At 49.9% G+C, this 19,699-nt stretch overlaps 1 protein-coding gene across 2 annotated transcripts in view; it reads left to right on the forward strand.

Moving 5' to 3' along the window:
* Positions 1-19,177, forward strand: part of Cystm1 (cysteine rich transmembrane module containing 1) — a 61,488-nt gene extending 42,311 nt beyond the window's left edge. Inside the window, exon 3 of one of the 2 annotated variants that reach the window (XM_036204808.1) lies at positions 7,515-7,686. In XM_036204808.1, the coding sequence (XP_036060701.1) occupies positions 7,515-7,627 (113 nt within the window). In that variant the 3' untranslated portion in view covers positions 7,628-7,686. Of the gene's footprint in view, positions 1-7,514; positions 7,687-18,691 lie in introns of those variants that run through there. The other variant, XM_036204809.1, reaches the window with a different exon arrangement.
* The last annotated feature ends 522 nt before the right edge of the window (positions 19,178-19,699 follow it).

The raw sequence follows: 19,699 nt of genomic DNA on the forward strand, positions 1-19,699 counted from the left end.
TCACCTCAGCACCACACTACATTTGGATATTTGATTGGCCTTCATAATAGGCTACAGTTGTAGTTTTACATATCACCTTCCATGAAGTACTCTTGAGTTTGTGATTTCCTTGCAACTGTCGGGGTACCCTTGACATTCAGTGGGTGGTCTTGGGCTAGACAGAACCCTGCTTCTCTTTTGGGCTTCTCCCTAGAAAGGGCTCCATCTGGGACTTGAAACCATGAGCTGCTGAAGCCTGGGGCCTCTTGTCTTCCACTCATGGCAGCTTTGTGTAGGCATGTCAGTGTCCCCCAGTTTGATGGCTCTGGTCTGCTTTTGTTTCAACTGGTTCTTAGAGGACACGGAGAATCGTAGAATTACATGTAGAAGTCCCCTAGGAAATCTGGTCCACCTGTAGGTTACTTGACATTAGGAATTGCCACTGGACTGGTTGTGCTGGCTAATGACATACCCGTACAGGAGTGGGCTTTATATGGCTGCAGCTGTCCTGTCATAGATAAGGCTTCCTGGGCCTGTGTTCCTCTGTATTCACCTGGCATTAGTGCTAGAAATGGACATGGCTGGTTGTGTGAAGCTGTGGTCTTAATGGTCATTGGTGCTTTCTGTGTTCATTTTTAATTCTCTAGGCCCACAGATGAGCCACCCAGATTTCTTTTGCATAGCCACAGACATGAGGTGAGGACCTAGATTGTGGGCCATGCAGCCCATGTGAATGGCGCAGAGATCCTGCAGCCCCTGTCCCTGCCACCCTTCCTTGGATCTCAGACCCTGTGGAGGCAGTGTGGGAACGAAGAACTCAGACTCCCGTTAGGATGTGAGGACGTCTCGGATAGTCCCATGTTCTTGTGTTCTGATGACAAGAGCAGAGAGGAAAGCATCACCAGCATAGCCTGCCTTACTCCAGCACACTCTTTCCTGCAGGTGTGCTGCGCAGCCTGGACTGGCCTGGAGTCGGCCCTTCTCATCTGAATGTTCACTTAGCCCTCTCTGCCTCCGTGCTCAGCTAATGGGGCTGGTCTTGCATGATTGCAAGTGAGAGTGTGCTTGCAGGAGCCTCAGGCTCCAAAGAGCCTTGATGGGCTGGAGACGGCGAGGAAGGTTCCTCTAAGAAGTGCTGGATCCTAGATGGTGCAGAGTGGAGGAGCAGCCCCTTTTCCCCACGCTTGGCACATGGCAGGCTCCTTCAAGAAGTGCCAGATTCCAGATGGTGCAGAGCGGAGGAGCAGCCCCTTTCCCACGCTTGGCACATGGCTGCGGGGACAGGTGGTATTTTGTTGACAGTCTCATCGTGGGCACTCACTGCAAAGCAGCAATCTCAGCTCTGAGAGGTGACAAGGACACCCCAGGTTAGGAGCAGGGCTGATAGAGCCTGAACTAGGGAAGGAAGGGGCGTCAGGCAAAGCTGAGCTAGATGAGGGCTGTCAGGGCTGTGGCCTGGATTATGGCCTGCTCTTGTTTTGAATTTGTCTTGAGTGCTAGAGGACAATCAGATACCTCTCAGGATCAGAGGTCTTATGGGGTAGAGAGTAAGGAGGATACTCACAAGGTGACCCAACCTTGAACCGAGTCTCCAGCATCAGCTTGGGTGGAACCAGGTAATGAATCAGGCAGCTGACTCAGAGCGGGGGTACTTTCTGCCCTGAGCCCTGCAGTCCATTCCTTTGACTTGGAAAGGAGAAAGAAGAGTTAGTCGAAGGGTATGCGGCTGGACCAGTTCCTGGAGGTGGACAGGCATGTTTATTCATAGATGCTACCGCCCATTCTGGAGCTTTGAAAGGCTGAGGCCTAGCAGTTAGATTAGGCAGGTGCAGGTGAAGTCCATGAGAGGAGCAGGGTTCCTGCTGGGGTGCCCAGGATATCCAGGCCCTCAGTGGGTGAGGCACATTTTTACTGAGCATGGATCTGTCAGTCTGGCTGTAACTGTCTCTGTGTCCCTGGTCTATACCCCTGTGCCTCCCTCCCAGTGGTTCCTGTGTTTCAGTATGTAGATCCCCTCCACTGCCCTTGGAAGTTCTGTGCCTGGGTCTTGCCTGGACTTCTAAGAGTTGGGCTTTCCAAAGGTGTGACCTGGACTCCAGTTATATTGAGGCCAGAGGAAAAATGACAGGAACTGTATGCAGATGTGTGTGTGTTGGAGCGAGGGAAGACACATAGGCAAGACCTTGATTTCAAGGCCACCCACAAGCTAACATTCTTCCATTCTCCTCCCATGGCTCTACATGTTGTTCAAATCTTAGATGGTCCTTTAATAAAAAACCCAGATCCAGATATCAGAGTAAAAGCCGAAAGATCAGAGAAGCAGAACAGCTAGCCATTAGTTCTTACCTCTACGAAAAGGAGGAATTCCTCAGCCTAAAGAGAGTGAGTTCCTGTTTCCTCACACTTTATATACCTTTCTCTGCCCTGCCATATTACTTCCTGGGATTAAAGGCTTGTGTGTTTCCCAAGCAAAGGCATGAGATCTCAAGTGCTGGGATTAAAGGTGTGTGCCACCACTGCCTGACCTCTATGTCTAATCTAGTGGCTGGCTCTGTCCTCTGATCCTCAGGCAAGTTTATTAGGGTACACAATAGATCACCACACCTACCAGCTCTGACCTGCATTCCTTTGTCCCTCATGGTGGCACATTCTTCCCTCATAAAGGAACCGTTCTTTCCTAATTACATGGGGCCCCTTGCTTCCGGAACAGCATATGGCTTTGCCCCCTGACCTCCTGTTGACTTCAGAAGCTTCTCCCCAGAGTCCAAGGGAGCCCCTCTGTATCCTTCTTATCTAGATCTGCCTAAAGAGGCCTACCTGTTGGCTTATTTGTGGCACTCTTTCCCTGCAAGGAGATGCCACAAAACACAACAGAATCCACTAACAAGAGTTTTATTAAGATAAGGGAAAGAGACAGATGTGCATAGGCCTGTGGAAAGACACATGAGAAAAGATGGGCCAGGAATCATGATGCCAGCTTATAAAGGCTGGGCAGCTCCTGCACACACAGGCTTATGTGGCTAGTCCACTCATGCGTGTAGATCACATGGTTGCGCGCAACCACACAAAGCCATGGGGTCCTGGTCACGCGAGACGTTTTGACCCTGAAATGACTAGGTGGAAGTGACTAGGTCCCGCCGGGCATACGCAACCATACCCAACCATGGGGGCATGTTGTGAATCCATATCACTACTCTTGCCTGGCATGGTGGTACATGCCTGTCATCCCAGCATTTGGGAGTCTGAGGCAAGAGGATTGAGAGTTCAAGGCTAGCCTGGGCTACACAGCAGGAACATTCTTCACTTGATTAGGGGGGATCTGCCTGAAAGCTCACAGTCATGTGAATCACAGTGAGAGCTCAGTGATGTTTATTGAGTGTTGTAACAATTCCGTAACAATTCAACAGCAATTCTGTGGAAGATATTACCCTCTCCCACAGCAGAGGAAACCAGCTAGGAGAGTTTGTCACCTGCACAAGATTACTTGGCTAGGAAGTAGATGACTGTATGTCTAAATTCAGTTTGATGTTTTATTAAAACCACTATTCTGAAACCCTGAATGTAGTGCCTCTCACAAGATTGAGACACGGTGTCTTGAGGCTTATGACCTGGATGGAGGACATCTGCCCTCATTTGTGTTGCTGTGATAAAGACCCTGGTCAGGTGGGGGGGGGGTTTGTCTTACACATCCTCATCACAGTCTATCCCTGGAGGGATGCTGCTCCTCTCGGCTTGTTCTCTATGGCTCGCTCAGCCTGCTTTCTTACAGGACCACTTGTAAGGAAGGGCGCCACCCACAGTGGGCTGCCCCACGCCCCTAATCAATCATCAGTCAAGAAGATGCCCCATAGACTTGCGGACAGTCCAGGCAATTCCTCAGCCGAGGCCTTCTCATCCCAGGTGACTCCAACTTGTGTCAAGTTGGCAAAAACAATCAACACAACATCCCTTTAGGATACCCAGGAAAACCGAAGCACCCCTTTCCATATGTTCCCGTATCATCCATCAGTGCAGACTTCTGTAACTTCTAACAACATGGAGGTTTCTCCCACCAAACAGGCAAGCATCTGGCTCTGTAGCATCAGACGTCAGCCTTGGGCATCCCCTGATCTGCTTCTCAAGTTGTCCACCCAGAATGGCATCAGACCCCAGAGGCTGAAGGCTCAGTCTCTAAGTATGCCCCTTCTAGATGCCGGTCTTGGTCTCTTCGCTTTGCCTGTAGTTCCGATCAACTTGCTTTTAACAGGAGACCCCACAACCCCTCCTCTTGTTCATTTGTTTGCTTGAGTGGCTCAGGGAACACTTCTGTTTGCTGATTTGTTATAAAAGCCAGTACAGAGACATGGGTGAAGAGGCATAGAGCATGGAAATCGCAGGAAGTGGTGCTTCTGTGCCCTCTCCAGGCCTGACACTTGTAGGGACTGCCATGAAGGGCTGCCCAGAAGCCCCGAACTCTGCTCTTTGGAATGCTTTATGGAGACATTTCACAGGGAGCCGTGTGGCTATGATTGGACTAAAGGGTCAGACAGAACACAAATAGAGCAGGGAAACCAGCTTGGCTTGTCAGTGTAGCATTCCGCCCTTCAGGGTGTTGGGCAGGACCCTCAGGGAATGAGAAGGGTCTTCTGACCTCAAGGTACACCAGAGAGTTCATTTTTGTTTTGTTCTGCTTTTTGAGACAAGGTCTCACTATGTTGACCAGTCTGGCCTCGAACTCAAAAATACTAGGATTAAAGGTGTGTGCCACCATGCTCAGCCCTGAGGGAGTTCATTCTTTATAGCCAGCTCCAAGACAGAAAGGCAGAGAAGGCTTTAGTATTTCTGGGAACCCGGTTTAGGGCAGAGAAGTCCTAGTTTCTATGGCTTGCCTCTGGAGGGAGTTAGGAGCCAGAGTCTGGGACAGAACTAAGGAGGCATCACATCCTTCCATCTACAGATGCCACGTCAGCAGGGTTCCTTCTCTGCTTTTATGGGAATTTCTATCATGAGTCTTGGCAGCACCTACGGCCCCTTTCACCCCTCCCATACTTCTACTTCCTGCTCTACCTCAGGTTCCTGAGGTAAGGAGAAGGGCCGAGAGATAAGAACAGAGGGATCTTGAAAACATAGGGGCTGCTTGTTTGCATATTGCAGGCTGGGGCTAGGGTCTGCTGTTTCAGGCACTTGGATGTCCTGTGCTCACAGAGCTGGCCGGGGCCCTGGGAGCCTATGCTAATGCACACATTGCAGGCTACAGCTGTGAGCCATGCAGGCCCCTGTCTGGCAGACTTTGCCTTTAATCTCCGATATAAACCCCAAGCACACTGGCTGACTCAGAGCAGTCCCCCTTCACCTCGCTTTCAGAGACCAGAGTTCCGCAGAGCTCCACAGCTACCAAACACAGGCCCTATCCTGGAAACAGAATTTTATCACGTGGAATTCACACTTCTCTCTGGCTCATTCCCAGCCTGGTACTTGCTTTTATACTGCATGTGTGCCTGGAGTTAGGTCCCTTGAATCTTACTGCTCTCCGTGGACACTACAAGGCTTCCCTACGGGCTGTGCTGTAGTCATGCGGCTAAGCAGCGTGCCTGGGGACAGGCAGGCCAGATCCAGGGCTTTTAAGTGCAAGGAAGGTCACTTGGCTCTGTGGTAGCTGAGGCGCTGCACACCACAGGATCCACCGAGTCTGAATAGTGCAGGCAGTAAAGAGTGCTGTGCCAGGGGGCCTAGGTGGGGCTGAGCTATTGAGTGCAGGGGTTGGTGAGTTAAATGGAACAGTAGGAAGGTGCCGCCGCAGCCGATTCGCTGGGAGATTGTCGTGGGGGTGCTGACAGCTGACTTTGGACAAAATCGTGTAACTCTACCTGAAGCAGTTTGTTTTTCCATAAAATTGGACCACAGTATGCTGGCCACCTGTAAATGTGCAGGGCTTCATGGGTGTGGGCCCCATGATGGTGATGATAAATTATGAAGGCCGTGTCTGGGCCTAGGACCCTATGTGGTGATGTTTGCAGCGGGCTGAGCTCAGTTTGGTGGATGGGAAGTGAGAAGGCTTTGGAGTTTCTCCTGATAGGGTACCCTAAGGAACCAGTGGAGAGTGACCGAAACTGGAGTTGAGATGCAGGGATTCTACTTAGGACTGGAGAAGAGCATGCGCCTTATACTGAGGTGAGCAGAGAAGGGATCCAGGATCTAGAATCCTTCTGGATGTTCACAGCAGACTGCTTCCTGTGCTCTCTTCCTCATGACCCAGCTCAGCTGAGCTCTCAGCTCCCTACAAAATCCCAGAGAAAAGAGGGTAAGGCTGGTGCTGCTGTGGCTGATGTTGAGTGCTGCTTGGAGGGAGGAGGGTTCCACAGAACCCTGACAGCACTATGTTTGCGTCATGGCGTATGGGGTTGTATTTGTACTCACAGGGCCCAGCTCTGGGAATGACAAGTACCTGGGTGCCCGCCGTCTAGCCCCTGAGCTGCTGATGGGGAGAGCTGGTAATCTGATGAGGCTTCTGCTGCCTGGCCTGAGCCCTTGTGCTCACCCAGGGCCCATAGGCAGCAAGGTCTGGAGGAGTCCAACTAGAATTGAGGCTTTTGGATGGACGGGACAGGGATCAGAGCTGCAGATGTGGCTGTGAGGGGGGGCATAGATTGGGTGCAGCTGGGCCAAGTGGGACTTGTAATTGACTGGGACTTGGGAAGTGGTCCAGGTCAGTCAGCACCAGGTCTGGAACTTGCAGAGAGGATGGGAGGGTGTGTCCAAGGCAGCCAAAACCAGACAGCTACCTTCCTTCTCTGCTCCCCTCTCTCTCTTCCATTTTAGCTAGAGGAGCATCTTTGAATGTGGCTTTGGAATCCAATAAGCCTAGATTTAAGCAAAGTGAAAACCTGAAGTAAAACCTCTACTCTTCCCCACACCCTGACACTTAAGTTTCTTACAAGTCTCAGAAGCATGGGTAACCCTTTCCATATAAATAATATAACAGCATTTCTCTATCCCTCCCTTTCTTACGCTATTGGTCACATAAAGACCGACCCAGCTCTGTTCAAAGACTCGTGTTCTGCTCTGTGTTTGTCTTCCTTTAGCTCATTGGACTCTAGGGAAAATTCTAGATACTGATTTCTTTTCCCCCTTAGGCAAAGTTGTAGCCTATCCCTGAAAATTTCCCTTCCCAGATGGCCATGCCCACCCCCACCCCCCAGACGTCTGGGCATGTCACCTCGATGGTGGCAATACAGTGGTTGTAAGGATTAAATGAGAGAGGTAAAGCTTTCCCAGAGCCACACACATGGGGCTTAGGACGAAGGCTGTAAATTGGGTCACTCTAGACAACACTGAATGAAGTGCTGGGTGGGGTTCAAGAGCTTGTGGAAAGTGAGGTGGCTGGAATCAGTGGCCTGACAGCTTCTGATGAGTGCCAGACACTGGAGTGCTCCCTGTGGTGCCCTCACGGAGCTGACAGCGCTGTGTGAGTCTTACAGTGTGGTAAGTGCTGCCCGACCACCACTGCTCCAAGCCCCTTCTTAACTGGTCTCTCTCTCCCGCCCGCCCCCTCCCAGTGTACGTTTTGGAACGGGAAAGGAAGACGGACATGGATGGCGGGTGTCAGGCAGTCCTGGCTGCGTGCTGGGCTGCACTCTGCTGCTGCTGCCTCCTGGACAGCTTGGACTGAGTAGCCAAGATCCAGTTCTCCCCGCGGCTGCTGCTCCTGTTACTGCAATAAACAGCTAGTGTTATACAAGTTCAATTTTTTTCTTTCTTTGGAAAAAAAAATCCAATCTGCAGACTTTAAAATTTTAGCATCTGTAAATGGGTGTGAAATAGTATTTCTCTCTTACCTTCCAGATTACCATTGACCTTGAACAGATATCATGTATGGATGTATAATTGTTTATATATTTAAAATTTTATTTTATATTTATGTGTACACAAGTGCCCATGTGTTTATGTGCTGTGACACACATGTGGAGGTCAGAGACAACTTGCAGGAGCTGGTTCTCTCTGTTCACCACGTGGATCCCAGGAGGTGAACTTGGTGTGGTATGTGTCTCTACCACTGAGCCATTTTTTTCCTATTAATTTGTCTTTTCCTGCTCAGTTTTAGAGAAGCCTGGTTTGTTTTGTTGGCAGGGGCAAACATTTAAGATAGGGTCTCACTATGTAGCTCTGGCTGTCCTGGATTTTACTATGTAGACCAAGCTGACCTCAGAGATCCACCTGCCTCTGCCTTCCAAATGTTGGGATTAAAGGTGTGTGCCATTGTGCCCAGCTGAGAAGTCCCTTTTTGATACAATGCTTGTCTGGTTGATAAGCTTGCAGGCTTACAAATGTCTTCTACCGGGTTCTTAACTTGTTTATAGTATGCTTGTAGGTGTTGTTTTATCTAACTTTGTGTGCATGTGTATCTCTGTGGAGGCCAGAGGAAAGCTTCTGTGTCTTTCTCTATCATTTTCCTTCAATTTCTTTGAGGTAGGGACTCTCCCTGAACCTGAGCTGGTGTTTTGGGTTTGGTTTTGGTTTTGTTTCTGAGTTGGAAGCCAGAAGGTCCCAGGGATACTGTTTCTGTTCCCTGAGTAGTGCCGGGCACAGGACATGTAGGAAGCTGGTTGTGCCTGGGTGCTGGGATCTGAACTCTAGTCTGATGCCTAGCGAACACTCTTACCACTGAGCATCTCTCTAGTCCTCTTAACGTTGACTCTTTGATCCAGTGTCTGTTGTCCACTGTGTAGTTAGACTGGTCTCTCAAGTGCTGGGTTACAAGCATGTGCCGCCATCCGCAGCCCCAGTTTGATTGGGTTGTTGGTAGAAAAAATAGATCCTGAATCAGTTTCCTCTATATGTTGTCACAACAGAGGCCACTTCTGACACTAGACATGGGAAGTTTTCTAGGCACCAAGCAAGCAGTCTGTACAGCAGAGGCAGATAGCAGCCTAGTGCCCTCAACTCCATTCATTCTGGTGACGCTGTCAGGAGATGGTATTAGATCCACATGTGGGGGTAGGGTGGGGGTTATCAGGACTGGCCCCATAGCGGATGGCAGGGCCAAGCCTCAGGAAGCTTTCCTGGTGCTTCTGATACCAGCTACATAAATCATTCCCACAGCCTTTCCTTAAGTGGCTCACAGAGCTCAGGGATCCTGCTGACTGGTTTATTATAAAGACATTACAGTTGGAGGGAGCCGGTGAAGAGACGCAGGGGAAGTGGAGGAGGGGGTGCTGAGCCTTTGTGCCTTTTTCTGGATTCATTACCCTTTAGGAGGCTCTACATACTGAATTTCCTGAACCCTCTTTTAGATTTTCCTGGAGACGTCACTATAGTGCAGTGGCTGTATGTAAGGTGGGACTGGAAGGAAGGGGTCTGGTCTAATACCCACAGACTGAGTGAGGAACCCTGCCAGGCCTCTCTCTCCACTCAGAATTCCTTCCTTCCTAATTACTCAGACAGGGCAAATCACAAAGAATTTCTCCATGGCCAGCTCCAGACCCAGGGCCGAGGTAGGGGTGGGGGTAGGGGTAGATTAGCTTCCCTTTCCTGCCTTGAAGAAGAGAAATCCCAGTGTCTTTGCTGCCCTGGGAAGAAGTTATGAGCTACCGACAAAAAATATATATCCCTTCCCCATTAATTTGAAATAAGATTTGCCGTCTTCCAAGTTCCCATATCTAAAAAGGAATGTAAGTGTCTGCTTTATCAGCTCCTTTAATTCTCTAACTGAAAGAAAACAGGAACCCGATCAAGACCCCTAGACTGTCAGTATGGCACAGATCCGCTGCAGGTCTTCGTTTGAGGTATTTCTTTCTTTTTTGAGACAAGGTCTCTCTATGTAGCCCTGACTGACTATACTGGGACTTGATATATAGATCAGGCTGGCTTTGAACTCATAGCGATCCACCTGTCTCTGCTCCTGAGTGCTGAGATTAAAAGTGTGAACCACCATGCCCAGCTTTAAAAAAGTTAAAGAAAAAAAAAAGATGTATCTTATGTGTGACTGTTTTGCCTACACTTATGTATAGGCAACTGTGTATGCCGGTATCCACAGAGGTCAGAAGAGAGCTTCAGGTTTCCTGGAACTGGAGTTATGGATGGTTGTGAGCCACCATGTGGATGCTGGGAACTGAACCTGGGTCCTCTGCAAGAGCAAAGGCTCTTAACCACTGCATGATCACCCAACCTCATTTTTGTTTTCTTGTTGTGTATGTTTGTTGGAGAGAGTTTCATGTTGCCCTGGCTACCCCTGGACTAGTGATGAAACTAAGGATAACCATGAGCTCTTGATACCCCTGCCTCTACCCCACAATGCTGGGATTATACCTTATGTCTACCATTTTATCCTAACAGTATGTTATACAATAAAAGCTTTTATTTTTGATAAAATTCAGTTTACCAATTTTTCTTATAGATAATGCTAAACTAAGGTAATGAGGATTTTGTTGTTTTTCCAAAAATTTTCTTATTATATAGTTAGATTCATGATCCATTTAAGGTTATTTTTTTCCTTTAACAAGGTTTCTCTGTGTAGCCCTGGCTGTCCTGGGACTGACTCTGTAGACTAGGCTGGCCTCAAACTCACAGAGACCCACCTGCCTCTGTCTCAAGAATGCTGGGGCCGGGCGGTGGTGGCGCATGCCTGTAATCCCAGCACTCAGGAGGCAGAGGCAGGTGGATCTCTGTGAGTTTGAGGCCAGCCTGGGCTACCAAGTGGAGTTCCAGGAAAAAGGTGCAAAGCTTTTCTAAACCCTGTCTCGAAAAACCAAAAAAAAAAAAAAAAAAAAAAAAAAAATGCTGGGCTTAAGGCTTGGGCCACCACTGCCCAGCTAAGGTTAATTTTTTAAATGAAAATGTAATGCTTTAGTTCTGGGGTGGGACCAGATGTGGTGCACACCTTTAATCCCAGCACTTGGGAGGCAGAGGCAAGCAAATCTCTGAGTTCTAGGCCAGCCTGTACTACAGAGTGAGTTCCAAGATAGCCAAGGCTACTCTCAAAAAAACCTTGTATCTATCAGTCAATCAAGTCAGTCAGTCAATCAATAAATTAATCAATCAGATAGTTTAGGATTGTTCAGTTTTCAGCATTCTTTATGAAGAAGCTCCCCTTCCTCAGGGCCCGCCCTACATGTTTGTGAGCCAGCCAGCCAAGTTCATGCCAGTCTTTCTGGTCTGTCTATTCTTGACCCATGGAGACATAGATACCATTCATCAGTTAACTGTCTTGACTACTATAACTATATAGGGAATCTTGTTTTCATTATCATGTTCTCTTTCTTTTCCTTACATTTTATCTGTGATCTGTCTTGTGATTTCTGTTGGAATTGCATTAAATCTAGATCACTGTGGAGCCTGGGCTTATTTTTACTTATTTACTTGAGACAGGGTCTTACCTTGTAGCCCTGGCTGAGACCCCATCCTGACGGGTATTTAAATGGATCTTTCGCTTGTTTTATATGACACAGGCAACTTGCTCATTCACTTGCTGTGCGTGGTGACTGGCGTTAAGGTCCAGTTTGATGATGTAGGTTTCCGTTGAAACCCGGCAGCACGTGAGGTGCAGGACTCATGCAGTCAGGACACACACTGTTGTACAGTAGGCATGAGCAGGCTGGATTTGAATGCTTTCTGCCTACTGTTAACAGACACAATCACAATTATTTCTCTAAAAACTGCATTAGAGACAGGTGTGCTGGCACAAGCCTTTAATCCCAGCACTTGGAAACAGAGGCAGTCAGATTTCTGAGTTCAAGGCCAGTTTGGTTTACATAGCAAGTGGTGGTCTAGTTAGGGCTACATAGACCCTGTTTCAAGACACAAAAGAAAATTCGTGCATTAGGATCTGTTTGTAATAGGAGACATTGATCCTCTGCTGTCATGTTACCCGGGGCTGGGTTTTCAGCCGTAGACAAACTGTCTTCTCCCCAGTGCACCTTGGAGCCTTCCAGACTTGGTGCCTCCTTCCTCCTTCCCATTTGACCCTCACAGTGACATCGGCCCAGTTCCCACTCGTTTCCTCCAGTCTGAGCTAAGCTGTGATCCAGAAGGCACTTCAGAGTAGGTTGCTTCCCCCGAGTCTCCCCCATGAAGTCTTCTGGCTGACCTCAGGATCAAAGGAAGCTGGGCTTCTGTCTTACTAAATGTGAAGCATTATTTGCTAAGGGTCTCTTCCCTTTGGGGCAGATCCGAGTGCTCAGCCAAGGTCTGGGGCAGGAAATGGCCATCTGAGATTGTCTCTGTGGCTTGTTTCCTTCTCTCAACAGCATGGGAAATTCTTTCAGACTTACAAAAGCAAAATGAACTCTTTGTTTTACCTAAGTCAATGCGTAAGCCTTTCATTTTATAGACACATCTGGATAGAGCCCTAGGCAGCTGGTGCGCAGGGTGTGGCATAGTGTGAGGGCTTTGCTGTGGTGTTTGCTGCGGAATTTGCAAGGCCAAGATTTGCATGTACTGTGCTGTACTGGAGGGCTCTCCACTCTCCAGTGTCCTCGGTCAGGCAAAACAGTGTAATGTCTACCAAATCAAGAAAGCCACTCTGGGCTGGCAAGATTGCTCAGTGGGTAACGGTGCTTGCTCCCAGCCTGGGGTTTGATCCCCAGGGTCCACATGGTGGAAGGAGAGAACCAAGTCCTGCAGGTTGTCCTCTGACACCCTGTGAAAAGTGTTTGAGAAACTCAATGTACAAATATGAAGCCTTTATTATATAAAGCTTTTATTTTTGACCTTAGTAAATACTACCTTTTTTCTTCAGCAGCATCTTGCTGTTAGCCTGGGTAGTAGTTTCCACAACTTTGTCCTTTCATTCAGAGTAGAGCAGGCAGAGGCTTTTCAAAGAGGCCCCTCCACTACAGAAGAATAGTTCTGGCACCTCAACTCAGCCCTATCAAGCCCCCCAACTCCTAACCAAAGTCCTTATCTTCTCTACCTGCTTACCCTGGAGCATCATCTTCACTGGCGAATAGTAAGCACTTGGGATGCTCTAGCCTCTTGCTCCCCCAAGGCTTGCTGGGAGATTTTACATTCTCATTCAGACTGCTCACCTTTGAGTAGCCTTTAAAAAACAGCTCAGTCGGCAAAGCGCTTGCCATGCAAGCTTGAAGACTATGGTTCCATTCCCAGCACCCAAAAAGCTGGGTGTGGTGGCATCAGCCGTAGTCCAAACCCAGCACGGGGGAGTTCACTGCCCAGCCCATCTGGTCACCTTGTTGAGCTGCAGGTGGAGACCCTGATTGAAAACCAAAGTGAAATGAAGCTGAGGAGCCTATATAGTGTGCTTGGCGCACAACCATGGAGACCTGAGTGCAGTAGCTCTCAATTTCCTTTGTCTCTTTCCTTTTTTGAGACAAGGTTGTCCAGTGAACTTGGAACTCACCCTTGAGTTGACCAGCTGCCCAATGAGTGCTGGAGATGATCCTGTCTCCATCTCTCCAGTGTGAGGATAACAGGCACATACCGTCACACTTGGCTTCTTCACAGGGACACTGGGGATGGAACTCAGGTCCCCACAACTGTGTGACAGGCACTTCACTAGCTGAGCCATCTCCCTGCACCTTAAATGTCCATGTCGACTGCTCAGTCTCCTGTGCTCTTCAGAACTTAGTATTGGTGTGTTAGTGATGTTGTGGACACCACACCCAAGATGTTGTCTCATATCTATGTGAGGTTCTCCTTCCTTCTATCCAAGGAAATAAACATCTGGATATTTCACCCTCTCCAGTCCCTGCAGGATCTCACCAGCTAAAGCTGTGTGGACCTGCCTGCTACCCTGGCCTGCCACACAAAGGATGATTGCACATCATCTGTGTGTTCCCTCCCCTACACATACACACGATCCATCCTGTGTCTAGACTGCTTTGTCACCCTTTAATAACATGGAAGCACACTTATAAACACGTCTTAATATAGGTTGATAGAAGCCCCTCCCCTCACAGACCCAGAATAAGAAAACCTGTATTTTCATGATTTGACCCGTAGGGTGTCACCTCATTGCAGCTCCTGGGATGTCCTCCCTTCTCAACCCCATGTGAGGTCCCAGCAAACACTTCACCTCCTCATTTTGTTCATAATACCCTTTGTACGTGTTAGTTTCCAATTTGTGAGAAGGTCAGAACTTTGACCTGTTCCGCATTATCAGTGGGTCTGTAGCAGAGTCAGGATTGAGATTGGAGCCTGTGCACATACCCGCCATTCTCAGCACCAGTGAGGAGTCAGGCAGCTGAGGAAAAGCTAAAGGAGATGTCTTGAAGGGCCAGCAGGGCACCCATTCACCAGGCGTGTAGGAAGTTCACTGTCACAGCTGACCACTGGAGCAGGTCCTTCTTGGGGAATGGGCCCCAACTTCAGAGCACATTCTGGAGCAGGGCACAAGCTAGATCCTGACCACCATGCTGACCCTTTGTTGGCCTCAAAGGGAGGACAGGCACAGGAAGGAGAGCTTCCTCCTGTCACAAGAGTCATATCCCATGGCAGGTGTCGCCAGACTGCTTGTCTTCTGAGATGAGCCATCCTGATGTGCAGTGCCCAGGTCTAGGAGGCAGTAGGGTGGAATGAACAGGTGAGGATCCACCTTTAACTCACTACAGAGTCACAGATTTCTTGTTAGACACCCTGGATCCATCATGACTGGCCAAGGGGATGTCCATCCTACGCAGGACTTGCATCTCTGGCTCAGAGCTGCCTGAGACTGTAGCCAGCTCTGTCCTGTGCTTGGCTAGACGGGGCAGTGCAGTACTGTCTGTGCAGATGCATCAGTTGTAGTTTATGGTTTGGATAGGGCTATGTTGTGCAGCCTCTGGAGTGCTGAGCTTATAGGTATGCGCTGGCCGCCTCGCAGCTTTTCAGTTGTTAGTTTATCCAAAAGTCACCGTCTGGTGTTCTGCTCACAGCACTGGGGGCGGACTGCTCACTAGCACGCTGACCTTGTGACTGAGCCTTGGGCAAAGGTGGGATTGTTTGGGGGCTCCTCTGGATGACCCAGGGGTTCACTAGGTTTGTTTCCTCAGGCTCTCAGATAGGCTGGTGGCACTCACTCAGACTAGGCACAGGACCCACGCCCAGGTCAGCACTCTTGCCTTTCCCAAATCAGTCCACGAACCCCGACCTCACATGGAAGCAAGTGGTTGTCAGTCAGAGACTTCCTAAATCAGCGGAAAGCTGCCTGTCAGGCTCCTGGCTGCTCTACTTCAGAGTATCCTGGGACACTGAGAGGAAAGGAATCTAGGAGACCAGGTTTCTCATGGCTCAGTTTCATAGAAGATCATGAGACCAGAACTGAAGCTTCCGAGGGCATCGTGAAATAGAGGAGCAGGCCTTTCTGGACAGAGGAGGAGTGGATGGGGCAGGGGGGAGGCAATGGGAAGAGAGGAGGGAGGGGAAACTGTGGTTGGAAAGGAATATAGGGGCAGGGAAGGCACAAGGGGCTGGGAACAGCCAGGCTCAGCAGGCAAAGGCAGCTGTGGTCCCAGACTTGGCTGAGTCTGTGCCAAGTCCTGACGGCACCATATCCTATGGGAGAGACAGGCGTGTGGAAGGGTCTCCTAACCTCTCCACCCTCAGCCTTGGAGTCCAGAGTAAACATCACAGACTTAGCCTGCCCAGCTGAGTCCTGGGCGGTTGGGGGTAGGGGGTGGGGAGGCTGGGTCTGCCCTGCTGTAGTCCCGGGTAACCATGCATGTGCCCACCTCCCTCACATACTTACTAAGCAGGTACCTGTGAACGTTTTGTTGTCAGCAATGACGTCACTGGCATGGACATCCTCCAAAGGGTGAGGCAGAGCTGAGCCCTTCAGGGTGTCCATGTCCTCCCCTCCCTGCATGAGGGGTGCAAGCCATGCTATGCTGCTCAAGGTTCTACGTATAATGAAGATGCTCAGGATTTCTCCTTTGACTTGCCTCTTGGTCTACGCAGTAGAAAGGCATTCTGGCATCTTCTGTAACCTCCGGAAGGTTAGGCTAGTTAGCTGCCTTCTGTTTAACGAGATGCCTCATGTGGGGTGATGGCAACTCAGACCCCACTTTTCAGGGGGTACTATGGCTATGTGGTCCTCACAATGGAGGACCCCCTGCCCCAGCCTGTCACTGGTGTGGGACATGACACTTGAAGGTGCAGTCTCACTTCCTGTTCGTTGCAGAAAAGAAAAGGCCTGTGGCATCAGAACCGTGTGAGGGCAGGCTGTGCCTCTCCTCGGTACTCCTAGGCCAGCCTGCTCAGATGTACTCACAAGCATGTGTCTCCATGAAGACTCTAGCAGCATACCAGAGCCTCGGATTAATCATTTAGAAGGTCAGAGCAGAGCCAGTGAAGTTTCAGATGTCAGCTGACGTGATCACCTGAGAAGGCCTCTGCTCACATTCTTGTGACTCACTCCTACCCTGTCCCACTTGCCCACTGCCTGCCCTCGTAAATGACACCTGTGAGGTCGTAGACTGTCCTGGGACCAAGGGACTTGTAGTGTGGTGTGTCAGGTGGTCCTGGAGAAAGACCCCAGGGATAGGTGAGTAGACATGTGGTCACAGGAAGCTCTGTGCCTGCTAGCATGGCCTGTTTACCTTCCTTCTAGCACAAAGGCAAGGCACGGGTAACTAACTGCCCTTCCTGTAAGAGAGTCCTCCCAAACTTGCTCTGCACCCAAGGCCTCTGGGGATGCTCTCACCATTCTGACCTTCGCTGGGCCTTTAGGCCTACCCCACCACCAACTTGCATTTACACCCAGATTGCAGTATTCTAGGTACCTGTCCCTCTGTAGACCCCATACCAGGCTGGGGCCGAGGAAACTGACAGCTGGTTCAAGGGGGGGAGGGGAGATGGCTTTAACACAAGAGGCAAAACATCTGGTATCACCCCCGCCTGGTCATTAGAAGTGGAGCCCCTGCAGACCCTCCTTGCCTGGGACCAGTAGAGAGGCTCCTACTAATGCTTGAAGTGAATGTAAGCACAGGACCTAGAACCCAGCCTTTGTCTCAAGTCTGGCCACAAGGGGGCACTTGATCTCCAACCGAGCAAGCTCTGCAGTGCCAGAACCTCCTTCCAGGCCGGGTGCAGTCTGCACCCACACCTACCTGTTGCTTTTCCTAAAAGAAAAAGACTGAGGGAGGTATGTGGGGGAAATCCCACAGAGCTAGCACAACTTACAAAGGTACTCGGCAGCACACGCTCCGCTTGGCTATAGAAGGCAGTTGCCAGGACAGTCCATCTGACTATGACTGACTGGTACTCTCAGCTTCAGTACGTGCCCACAGAGCAGAGAATACACGACTGACTCGATGATGGGAAGGCGTGAGAATTCCCAGGCAGCTGCCCTCACAGAGGTGACAGGGACAGCGAGGCCCCGGGTGGACAGAGATCCTGAGGCAGAGACCAGTCCTTGCTATTCAGTACAGGAGATACCCTCTGGAAACACAAGGCCTTCCCCCCCATGAGCAGGTGGGCATCTGGAAGGGACTGTTGGAAGATTTACCATTTCTCGGCCCACAGCCATGCTACGAGGATCTGGAAGGACTTCCTTCAGACTTGCTCCTGGGCCACTGATGCTTTGGTTAACTTGAAAGCAAGAAAGAGGCGGGTAGACCCCACCTTGTCCCCATCCCCATCCTCCTAGGTTCTGTGGGGGGAGACTCTGTCCTCTGGAAATGGGTGCCTTGGGCATCTTTTAACCTCTGTCAGCAGTCTAGGAGGAATGAGCTGGAAGTTTCTAGGCCCCAGGTGTCTAGGAATTTGTGAATTGAGACCTGTCGGGAATGGCCTTGGCTGATGTGGAAAGGCAGTGAAGGAAGCAGGATTTGGTATTTGTGTTGATGTAGCCGAGAGCTCAAGGTCCACTGGTTCTCACAGGAGGGAAGGCCCTGTGCCTGGTGCCCCACGCCTGTCCTTCAGAGACAGACGTGGAGGGTTGGATGACACTCTGTGGGCTTTTGACTAAGTTTTGGCATTGTGAGCAACCACCCAATGGGTGATAGCTGGAGACCGTGGGGCCAAGTGGTCTGGCATTAAGTCTGTGCCAGATCCCCGGCAAGCCAGGACACTCTCCTATACCAGCTCCGGAGTGGCCAAGGTATAAAAATAGACAGAAACCACAAAACTAGAGCTGAAGGCCAGCTGCAGGAGAACTGGGCCGATTCACAAAATCCACACACTCCTCTGCAAGTTTGAAGTCCTTACTGCTTATGGATTTGATGACTGTCTAAGGTTAAAGTAGCAGCCACCCCCCATTCAGAATAGGGCCCTAGGAGAAGAGAAACTGAGGTGTGCAGAGTAGGCTCAGATTTCAGCTCCATTCTGAAGGCCTCCAGCTGTCTGCCCCACTTGACCTTGCTGCCCTCTCTGCCTGCTCTACCTTGTAGTTTGCTACTGAGTAGCACTCAAGTGTGTGTTTGTAACTCCCAATTACCCCTTTAAGGCACAGATTTGAATTCTGCTTGGCTTAGCTGAACTGAGGGAGTGCCTCTCCCCACAAGCTCTGCAGAGCAGGCCAGCACTTCCTGACTTCTCCACTGCCTAGGGTCCGCCAGCTTCACTGCCCTGGCTTAGGGTCATTCTGTAGTGTTCCTAGTATTCATTCCTAGGGAAGAACACTATCTGCGAGTGCTGGGAGAGGAAGGAGCCGGTGAGCCGCCCTCCCTCTATCCATCCTTGGCAAAGGCAGGAGAGGCAAGCTGCAGGGCACCTCTGCTGTCCATCTGCTGTGGTCCTGGAGGGCACTGCAGGGTCTAGGTTTACAGCAGGCCCTTCTCATTCTCCTTTCCTCCCTCTCCAGTGTATGTGGTAGAAGACCAAAGAAGAGATGACCTGGGCCCATCCACCTGCCTCACAGCCTGCTGGACTGCTCTCTGTTGCTGCTGCCTCTGGGACATGCTCACCTGATGAGCCCAGCTCTGTGCCTGGCCGCTCTGTGCGCCTCCGATAGGTGTGTCTGCTTCCACTCTTCTGATTGCTGTACTAAGCGGCTAGCTCTGCACCGACACCTCTACCTTCAGTCCTACGGAGTTTTAGATTAGTGAGGGGTACTGCTATTTAATTCAGTGACTTGATCTTTTTAATGTTCAAACGTCATTTCTTACTGATCCTTAACAAATGTGCTAAATAATTTTACTTTTTTTTGGCCAAAGGCTTAGTTATGAAATATATATTTATAATGTTTAGATTATACACTCAAGGTAATGGCAATATGTGATACACTACTAGATCTCTCTGCTCACACCCTGTATGTTTCAATAAACCTGTCCAAACCCTGCTGTCTGAATTATTCTAGATAATTTAAACCACCCGGGGCTGGACTCTGTTGTATTCCATCCACCAGAGCTTGTAAGAGGTGAGCAGGTCAGCTGTGACCACTGTCCAGTTAGTTCATAAAGAGGAACTTTTCTTCTGTTCCAGCTATCTCTTCAAAGATGGATGGCTTGGACAGGCCTATTTACCAACATAGCTCACATTCGCTTTTGCCTGGGACCTCTGGGTGACTGACTCCCCAGGGCTGCTCTTCAGGACTCCACAGTCACAGGGTCTTCCTGCTCCCGTCCCCTCCTAAACAAGTTAACCAGCCTGTTCGCCTCACATTTGGCCACAGGGTGTCGCTAAGCTGTCAAAAAAACAAGTCAGAGTGTCCTTGGCTGCAGGGCAGCAGTGGAGGACAGGGTGCAGGGAGGGGACGTGTGTCCCCAGCATCAGGAAGTGAGGGTTACCTGTGGCCAAACCGTGAGTATTGTATCTCAGAAATAACCCACAATTTTATATCGTTATACACTGGATCAATACTCCCAATTTA

This window comes from Onychomys torridus, chromosome 13, assembly GCF_903995425.1.
Source record: "Onychomys torridus chromosome 13, mOncTor1.1, whole genome shotgun sequence".
Lineage (NCBI taxonomy): Eukaryota > Metazoa > Chordata > Mammalia > Rodentia > Cricetidae > Onychomys > Onychomys torridus.